The 10,542-nt window shown below is 42.4% G+C and overlaps 1 protein-coding gene across 1 annotated transcript; it reads left to right on the forward strand.

The window, feature by feature from the left end:
* spdef (SAM pointed domain containing ets transcription factor) lies at positions 1-8,601 on the forward strand. The gene is made up of 6 exons (XM_086087304.1): positions 1-266; positions 4,823-5,249; positions 6,842-7,039; positions 7,114-7,161; positions 7,289-7,423; positions 7,550-8,601. Exons 2-6 carry the CDS (start codon positions 4,832-4,834, stop codon positions 7,726-7,728), a joined length of 978 nt encoding a protein of 325 aa, XP_085943430.1. The 5' UTR covers positions 1-266; positions 4,823-4,831; the 3' UTR covers positions 7,729-8,601.
* Positions 8,602-10,542: the final 1,941 nt, after the last annotated feature.

Here is a 10,542-nt window from a genome sequence, read left to right on the forward strand (position 1 = left end):
TCGCCCCCCCCAGCAGGTGCTTTGACTTCAGGCCAGCGTGCCTTCAGGCTGACACACTCAACTTAACCCATATTATTAATATTATTGTATTAATATCTTGAAGCTGCCCCCATCCCCGCCTTTTCCTTTTTCCCAATGTACCCCCGTCCCAAAGTAGCGGCCGGCCGGCCCCTCAGGTGGTCACACTTCATCCCAGCGTAAAGCAATCAAGAGCATCACTTCATCTTGCGACCATCAACATCACCGGCTGGAGAATCCCAACCCAGGTAAGAGGTCGCCCACTCATGTTGATGGATACATATTTGATATTAAACCAAAATTATAGGAATATTTGATTGATTGAACTTGGATCTGTGCCCTTTGTGTCTTATCAATGTCATAATACTAAGATTATACGATGGGACTATTTTATTTCATTTCGTGAAAGAAAAAAAAATGGATAAAGTGAGAATTTAATTTCAGTTATTGTTTCAATGTTATATGAAGACATTTTACAAAAATAAGGCATATTTAATTGAGTATGATTTTAATGATTATTGTTATTTTTTTTATGATGATCATTTTAAGGCAATTTACATAAACATGCAAACTTATTGAGGATAAGGTTGAGGATTCAGAAAATGGATGGCATTTTCTAATATTAAGTTTTTATTTAAAAAAAACATTTTATGTTATTGAATAATATCAAATTTGGAAGCGCAATTTTCAGGTGTTCAAATGTAATTTTTATTTAATTTATTTGTAATATAACATCAAGAAAAAAAAGAGTATTTTCTCACCTAATAATTGTATTATTTATTGTTTGGGTTTTTATTATTATAAAAATTATTTTAATATGACTTTGTGATACTTTTTTTTGAAACCCTAACCTTAAAAGCTTTACTGCACCGCAGACCAATGGGAAAAAAAAACACACACTACTCTGTATTACATATAAAAACTCATGATAGAATGATATTTAAAAAGTACTATTTTGCCATATGCAGTTCACGATTACACAGTCATTTATTGCTTCGAATTGTGCTCAGTTCAAATCTGACATGGAAACAGATGTTCAGAACATTCAGAGATTGAAACTATTTTCAAATAACATACCAATTCATTCGTTGATGATTACAAGAATTGAAGGAATTGAGCTCAAATGGAGCGTGAACCCCAAATTCAATAGCACCACCCCCATGCCAATGACTTTCCATTCCAAGACAAAAAGACAGACTCATGGCAAACACTCCCGCCTGGCTGTCCACACACACGCTCACACACATACAAACTGTTTGTTGGCCTTTTGGGTCACTTTGAGGAAATTGTCCCCTTTTTCCTCTTTGGCTATTTCCTACTCATTAACTCGCATCTAAACACTCGGCTGTCGGACTGTTGCAGTGATGATGAGCGATGACCAAACGGGTTAATTTTAAGCTTGGCAAATTCGGTCTTGGTACAGAGAGGGGCGTCCCCCACTGGTGATCAGGGGCGACAAAACTGTGCTTAAGTTCATTTTGAATCAGGCAGGTAAAAGCTGCAGCGAGAACTTTAATCCCGCACAGCAGCCTCACGCCGCAGCCGTCTTCCCGCTCAATGGGAGCACGTATGCGGAAGCGATGCGGTTCCCACGGCGGGGAGTCTGACTTTGCCGAGCAAATGGAGTCTAATGCTCCTGAAATGAATATCAGCTTCTTGACCAAACTCATTTAAAGATCAGTCAGGGACTTAAGCCTCCCTGACCCACCTTTTCCCGGTGCCCCGTCTTCCACTTGGAAGAAGTTAATATGGCTAAATTTGCTTTGCTAATGGGCTTAGCGCAAGCTGTCGCAGAGCAGAGTTGACACGCAGCAGCGGGCTGCACAGAGAGACTAAAATGTGGCTTAGACAACACAAAAGGAGAGAAAAGGAAGATGAGGAGGCGACTTTACAGTGGGGGGGGATCGGAATCATTGAACCACACACCGTGAGGGGGGGGGGATCAGCTTCTTTTTTCGCTATGCACTTTTCCAGCGATAACTTAATTCAAGTTTGGGGCGACAAGTACAGAAAAAAATGGATTAAAAAAAGGTTAGACATACTAAGTGATTGACTGACTGACCCACCAACTGACTTCCTAACTAACTAACTAACTAACTGCATGAGTGACTAACCAACTAACTAACTAACTCATTGATTTACTGAACAGCTAACCAATTGGCAATAACCTAACTCAGTGTTTCTCAACCCTGGTCCTCGGGGCACACTATCCAGCCTGTTTTCCATGACTCCCTATTCCCAAAGCAGGTGATTCCAAAGACAGCTCATCAGCAAGCTCTGGAGAAGCCTGATAATGATCCTCACCTGTGTTGGGAATAGGGAGACATGGAAAACAGGCGGGGTAGTGTGCCCTGAAGACCAGGGTGGAGAAACACTGACCTAACTGTCTGATTAACTGACTAACTTAAAGACCAACTGACTAATTGAATAACAAGAGTAACTGATTGACTAACTAACTAACGAACTAACTAATTAACTAACCGAATTGAGGGGCCAAAGTACCAAACAATTGACCAACTAAATAACTGACCAGACCTGATTGACGGACCAACTGGCTAAATAACTAAAAGCTTGTCAACTTATTGACCTTCTAAATACCAAACTAGTCGTCTAACTCCTTGATTTACTCAGCAGCTAACCAACTGGCTGACTCACTGACCGACTGACTGGCTGAAAACTAAAAAAATGACAAATTTACTGGCTAACTACCTGACTGACTAACGGCTAACTAACTAAACGGCTAGCCCAATTAACTAACTTTTTGAGTCCTATCCAACTAAATGACAAATTAATTAACTTACTTAAGTAACTGGCCAACCGACCGACAGATGAACTAAACAATTGGTCTACTGACCAACTGGTTGACTGATGGGCTGACTACAAAATTAATTGACTAACCACTGTAACTGACTGACTACTAACTAAATGAAAAATGAATTAAGTGTCTGACGACTGAATTAACTGTCTGATTCTGAATTGTCTGACTAAGTAACTGACTGATAATAAATCAACTGACGAGCTAAAAAAGCATTTCCATGTGAGTTTGAAGATCAAACCTACAATGCATATCTGACTTCCTTTGCCAGTATGAGTGGCATATACCAATTATTTGATTGGCTTATGGGGCAGTAAGGATTGTGCCCTTTCAATTCTGCCTAGCAACAAGCGTGCAAATATAACCTACAGCTCTACAGAGTTAGACTTTATGGATTACATAAATTGTCTGTGGCGTTTGAGTACATGTAAAACCACAGCTGGTTATCTTAAAACCTCCTGAGGTCTTCTGTGGCCGGATGGGTGGGCTCAACAATGCCCGAATATTTAATTGTGACTTTAATTCCTTCAGGACGTGGACAAACAGAGCACATGTGCTCTGCGAACCATCACTTTATTGCTGATAAGATGCCGGCCGAGCGCCTTCTCGTATGCCACCTGTGTCGGGTACACATCGCGACGGACATCGCCCTGAGATTGCCACACTTGCGCTACAGCTGAAGTCCATAAAAGAACACTCGCGACGGCTGTGCAGCTGTCATAAAAGAAGCAAAAAAAACAAAAAACAAGTCCACCTCGGTTCGTTTTTTTTTGGGCATTGTGTAGCAAAAGCGCTCCAGCACATGACGTGAGCCGAGTTTGATTAAAAAAACTCCAGCTGACAGCAGAGCCACGAGGCCGCAGTGGTTACGGTACCTTGAAAGTGAAGCGGCTGAAGGGGCTGAAGAGGGTCAGCTGCCCCCCCGAGACAACCGCCATTCTCTACCACTGACCCACAAATTTAGCCCAATCCAGTCTGCCCCATGCCTGCCTGTAGCACTGTGTGGGCTTTAACCCTCTGCAGGGTGGGTCCCCCAATGGCCACCCCCAACAACACCTTGTCTCCATCAGGCTTTTTAAGGCAGCTCTTGGTTTGGGCTCTTGCCTGACGTCGCAATGGAGCTCCTCATCGGACATCGCGATCGGACGGTTTAGCAGCTGGATTGCCGAATTGCCACAGCAAACCATTTAGGAATCGACACCATAACTGAGGTTATTAAAGGGACGGAACCAAAGCTCGTGGATCTTTTTGTAAGTTGCTGTGGATCTATACCAGTTCCTGCAGGTTCTGGAGGTTTCCCTCTTCCAACACAGCTAATTCCAATCAACGGGATCGACGAGCCGATCATATATAGTAGCTGTGTTGGAAAAGGGAAACATCCAAAACCGGCAAGACTCCGGCCCACCCCTGATCGATACAGATGAGTTTTGAAATGAAATATTAGCACTACTTTTTGACCATGTGACAAGAACAGTAACAAATAGATGACGAGAAAATTATTCATTAAATACTATAATACTATACTATAATTATAGGTTTAAAAAAAATTATAAAATTTGTAAGATAGAATAAAAAATGTCTATAATTATTTGTAATAACAATATAATATCTGTAAAAATATCGTATTAAAGTTAAAGTATTATAAAACAGTAAACATCCATCCATTATCTGAACCGCTTATCCTTCAATTCAAAATTTCATTTGAATTAAGATGAGCAGATGCATTTTATACTGGATGGAGATTGCTATGATGTGAAACATAATCCGTGGATGTCTTCTTTTGCAGTTTTTTTTTTTAAGTCAAGGCAAAGGGTTTTATTTTTATAGACATTGTACATCTTCCTTTTTGTGCTCGTCTAGTTGACTGTGTTTGGAAATTTGGCAGACCACGCTGCGGTCATGTCGAATATTCCTGGGATATCACTGAGCACAAAAAAAGGGCCCAAATCATATCATGGCTTGACTGTCGTCTGCTCGCTCCGTTCACAGGTGGCCGTGATGTCAAATTCCGTCGGAAACTTAGCAGAAATCACACTTTATGGATCCCGGATCGGAATGCCGGAGGACTCCCTGACCATCTTGGAGCGAAACAGGGATTCTGGGGAAGAGTGGGACCTGGCGGAGGCCAAGACAAACAGCATGCCGGGCCTCTACCTGCCCTGCTTTGACATGTTGGCCACGGAGGACGCCGCTTGGCTGGTCACGGTATCGGAGGCCTCCCCGGGCGCGGCTCGCATGGATGCGCACCGAGAGGAGCCGGAGCAGTGTCCCGTCATCGACAGCCAGGGGCAGGGCCCCCCCCCGGGGATGGACGGCCCTGAGGAGGAACGCTCTTTGGAGCAAGTGCAGAGCATGGTGGTGGGCGAGGTGCTCAAGGACATTGAGACGGCCTGCAAGCTGCTTAATATCACGCCAGGTAGGTCCTCGTACCCCCACTCGGAGGCTTCAGACTTTGCTTGCAAGGGATCACCCTCCCGCGCATGGGATCACACCCACCTTCACTGGAGGTACGCCCCACCCTAAAAAAACAGCGCCCCCTACAGGATCGTTCCCCAAAAATAGGCTCCCCCTGAGGCGCACACTCTGAGCGGAGGCGCATCTCCCCTCCCCTAACTGACATAAGAACTTAACAAAGAGTTTTCCATAACATGAGTTTTAGCAGTTCTTTGCCGGTAAAGGGCATATTTATTCGGTGATATTTAAGCTACTGGAACTTAGTCCCAAAACCAACACAGCTCATCCGGCATGACAGATCTGCTCCATCATATCCTGAGTGGCGTAAAGCCTTATTTGCCCGCACCAGGATGTGTTTAATCCTGACCTTTGCATCGCTTCTGCCGGGACGTGACGGCCGCGTTAGACGTGTACACAGTCGCGGTGTGGGCGAGGCCTCCTCAAACACCAGCGAGCGTGCTTGGACGCTGTCATAAAGGCGTCGTCATAAAAAGTGTGTTGACTCTGGCAGCTATCGTGTCGAGGGGGGAATTGTCGGACTGACCCGAATTGCTTATTTCAGCTGTCACATTCTCATCATATCCATATTGGTGAGATGTTCTTACGCTGTTCGATTGTTACTCAGTCAGTTATGAGACTCGATCATGAAGTTGATGAATTTAGGTGCAACTAGGTACTGTATGCAAATGTGGAAAAGACCCTAACTCACTCACTCACTCACTCACTCACTCACTTGATTGACCAGTTTCCTCATTTACGAAATACCTAACTAGCCGGCCAAGTAACTAAATGGTAATTAAGTAATTACATGGCTTACTGACTCACTGACTACTCATCTCACACACAGTCTGATCTATTGTCATTCTAACTAACTAACTAACTAACTAACTAACTAACTAACTAACTAACTAACTAACTAACTAACTAACTAACTAACTAACGCACTAACTCACTAACTCACTCACTGATTGACAGGGTAACTAGCTAGCTAACTAACTAACCAGCTCACTCACTTGCTAAATAACTAACTGGCTGACTGAGTAGCTAAATGGTAATTAAGTACCTGTAATTAAATGGCTTACTGGCTCAATGACTAACTACCTCACACCTAGTCTGACAGATTGATCAACGACGAACTACCTAAGTAACTAACTAACTAACTAACTAACTAACTAACTAACTAACTAACTAACTAACTAACTAAACAACGGGGTAACTAGCAAGGTAACAAACCAGCTGACTCACTCGCTTAATTAAAAAACAAACCGACTGACCGAGTAGCTAAATGGTAGTTAAGTAATTAAATGGCTTACTGGCTCACTGACTAACTACCTCACACACACAGTCTGACAGATTGATCAACTGTCATTCGTACGAACTAACTACTGACTCAGCAATTTACGACTAAAGTAAGTAACTCCCTAAATAACAAGCTATGGCTACGAGCCAACTGACCAACTAACCCCTTACCACTGACCACTAACAGTGCTTAACTAACTGACCCACTCACTATAAGTGTACATGTTTAAAAAAAACAACAAATGCATGTTTTAGACCCGATGGAGTGGAACGTAAGCAACGTTCAGAAGTGGCTGCTGTGGACGGAGCACCTGTACCGGCTTCCTCACGCAGGGAGGACCTTCCAGGACCTGACGGGAAAGGACCTGTGCGCCATGAGCGAGGAGGAATTCCGCCAGCGTTCGCCGCAGTGCGGGGACACGCTGCACGCGCACTTGGACATCTGGAAGTCGAGTGAGTCGCTAAGCCGACACAGCGGCACTGTCACATTTTTAGCATCTAAACTCTCCGTCTTCTTCTCTCTGCAGCCGCATGGATGAAAGAAAGGTGCACAGTTGGAGACAACAAAAGCCCAGGTAGGAGTCTTTAAGAGCTGTGGTTAGTGTAGTGGTTCACATAGTGATTGAATCAAAGCACCGCACACATCAATAAATAATAAATGTATTCATTGTGCCTCTTGAAATTAATTATTCATGCATGCAGGCGCTGAGGATCTTTGGTCTGAGGCCGATTCTTCGTGTTCGGGTCAACCCATCCACTTGTGGCAATTCCTTCGAGAACTTCTGCTCAAACCTCACAACTACGGACGCTGCATCCGCTGGCTCAACAAAGACAAAGGTACAGTACTCATTAGTCAAATATTATTATTTGTTTAAATATATATATATATATAATAACATAGAGACCAATTTTGTTGTTATTGCAAAACAATATAATAAATGCCATTGTTCCTTGTGCCTGAAGGTATCTTTAAGATTGAGGATTCGGCCCACGTGGCGCGGCTGTGGGGCCAGAGGAAGAACCGGCCGGCCATGAACTACGACAAGCTGAGCCGCTCCATCCGGCAGTACTACAAGAAGGGAATCATCCGCAAGCCGGACGTCTCTCAGAGGCTCGTGTACCAGTTTGTGCACCCCGTGTGACCCAAAAACCACAAAACGCTCCGTCCACCCTGTGGCCTCGAACGCTCTTCCACTCAGGCAACATGGACCAAACAATCAGGACTGTCTCATAAAACAACCAGGAAGTCAATATTGTCTTAAGCACAAACTGCCTGTTTATTTTTTCCTTTTTTTTTTTTTTTTTAATTGAGTGATTTTGATTGTGGGAGCACACTGGTTAGTGATTTGCACCAGTTCTGAGGTTCTGGATTCAAATCTCGGCTAAAGCCTTGCTATGTGGAGTTTGCATGTTTTCTTCCCGGACCCAAAAAACATGCATGTCGAGTTCACTGAAAAACCCAAATTGTCCAAAGGTCAGCTGGTTGTTGTGTCTTTATATGCCATGCAAGTAGCTGGCGACCAGTGCATGTTGTATCGTGCTTCTCTCAATAGCCCCAATTAGTATTGGGGCTATCTTGGTGCAACTTCCCATGTTATATTTGGGATTTTTTTTTTTTTAACTGAAGTTTTTTTTTTTTTTAACTGAAGAAAAGCAAAACACACGCCAAATTTAGATGTGAAAGCAAGTTAAGACTTCACCCTATGTTGTGGTTGAATTGTTAATCCATCAACTTCATATGTAACCTTTGGTTCGTGGACGTCGCCATTTTGAATGGGGTTTGGACTGAGGCGCCTCCATTTTTGGTTTGGTGCCACAACAAGCTTTCATTTTATTTTACATTGAATACTTTCAGTGTCGCTTAGCAGGTTGTGGGCGCTTCCAAGTACGCAAACAGAAATGAACCTCGTAATTATCATAAATAATGATCTTACAACGAAGCACAAAATTTGGGGGGTAACCTCAGCGAAAGAGAAACATTTTATATAAAAGTGTAGAAATTGTGTAAATATGTGGGGGGAAAAAAGGCCCATGCAATGTCCTTCCTGAACTAATTATGAGTGTCATAACTAATAAAGTCACTGCAGGTGATTGATTATTATGAGTCTGCTGTTAAAAAAAAAAAATTCAGTGAATACGCTACTTGTCTGTATGATCTTCGTATAACAAATTCTTTGTCTATTTAAAAACATATCTAAAAGAGAGAGAGAGAGATTACTATTTACATTAAACGACTTATTCGGGGGTGAAGTGTGTGTGTGTGTGTGTGTGTGTGTGTTTTGGGAAGGGGGGTGTGGGGGGGGGGGGTCTAGCTGCGAACAGAATTGTGAAGGGGTCTAGCTAGTTACAAGTTGGGTAAAAAGTGACCTCTAGAGGCCAAGCACAATAATGAATACAGTTACGTTGCAGATTTTCTCCAACGTCTCCAGTCAAAATTGTTTACTCCACAATGACAGTTCTACGCTGACTCATTTCCTCAAAAATAAATTACCATCCAACGTGCCATCGTTTACAACAGAATGCCATTTCGCAATGATTTCATCAAATGGCAAATGTCGTCGTACACTTTTCAAGCGTCTCATCTTTGCAAATGGTTATGTAGCCTATATGTAGCTTACAGTTAGCACGTTTTCCGAATCTTTCTGATCTAAATTTCTCTCAAAAATATGTCATCATGATTTCATTTAGTCCCAAGGTGCACAATAGTGTTCAATTGTCAAAAATGGTTACAAACATGATACCATGAATATGAAAACTTTGGCACATTTGATACACATTTATGGCGATTATTTACACTATTCTGCTAACTGATACAAGTGAAAACTGTTTTAGAAAATTAGTTCACTTTGCTATCAGCCTGAGCACTATACACAAGCCACAGGTAAGTTGTTGGTGCGGGACGCCACGAGGAAGACTAAAGTTTTGTCCCCCCTCTGTTTTGGGAGAAATGGTGTTCTTCGTGTGACATTTTTATGATGGTAACTGAATCCTATGGAAAAGGAAAGTTTAGAGTGAACAGTTGAATTGTTGCTAATGAGCTGTATATTGTTTCACATAACTGTCGGACTGTTTGTCCAAATATATTTAAGAATGTCATTGTCATGTGACATGTCAGAAATGAGACGGAGAAAAACTGTAATGCACCCCCGCGAGCCGGAAAGAGTTTCCACTTACCCTCTGACACTAACTTTTATTTGAGACATGGTTTTAATCCAGTGTGATGATAGACCTTTCGTGGTGGACAAAGCCACTCAAAGACAAATGACAAATAAATAAATAAAAGTAACCGTAATTTTTAGGGGGGGGGGATAAAGTAAACACAGTTGCAAAGTCAAAGCAAGCCTGTGATCGTTTCGAGTGGTGGATTCCACCAGCGAGCAGTCTTAAAAAAAAAAATGGCATTTTGTTTGCAACAAGCTTGTTTTTTTTGCGTAAGAAAAGCTTATCAATATTTCAGTGTTTCAGCTTTCTCTGCCGCTCGCAAAGTAAGACAACACCAGGCAGGGTGTATGTAGTGTTCAATGACACCTGTAGACTCAATCAGCAGGCTCCTAAAACACACACACACACACAGTCTGTCTGCTGCAACATGCTTAACATGAGGCTAAGCGAGCACGGCCTCCTCTCGTGTGATGGGCAAAAGAGGCAACTAAGTTGAGGCCATGCAATGGTTCTGTGGGATACAAGCGCTTGTAAACAAGAAAACGGGGGCTTTAACCGAAGTAAAAAGGCGCTCAAGAAATGGAGGCGGTTTGTGGTTTGCATGATTGATGCTTAAAAGACCCAGGGAGGGTCGAAAGCAAAGTAGACCCAAATTTACTGCTAACGGTAAACTCCACATGAAATAAAATAAAACGTAAGAAAAAGAAGGAAAGGAAATGAAAAAGAATCAAAGAAAAATACATTGAACTGAAATTAAGCTATAAGAAAAATACAATAAAAACAGAATGAAATAA

Source organism: Leptonotus elevatus, chromosome 10, assembly GCF_054856555.1.
Source record: "Leptonotus elevatus isolate MCC_2025b chromosome 10, RoL_Lele_1.0, whole genome shotgun sequence".
Taxonomy (NCBI): Eukaryota; Metazoa; Chordata; class Actinopteri; order Syngnathiformes; family Syngnathidae; genus Leptonotus; species Leptonotus elevatus.

Coding starts and splice junctions, on each gene's coding strand:
- spdef (XM_086087304.1), top strand. CDS start 4,832: ATGTCAAATTCCGTCGGAAACTTAGCAGAAATCACACTTTATGGATCC. Junction 5,250..6,841: donor GCTGCTTAATATCACGCCAG/GTAGGTCCTCGT, acceptor TGCATGTTTTAG/ACCCGATGGAGTGGAACGTA. Junction 7,424..7,549: donor CTGGCTCAACAAAGACAAAG/GTACAGTACTCA, acceptor TTGTGCCTGAAG/GTATCTTTAAGATTGAGGAT.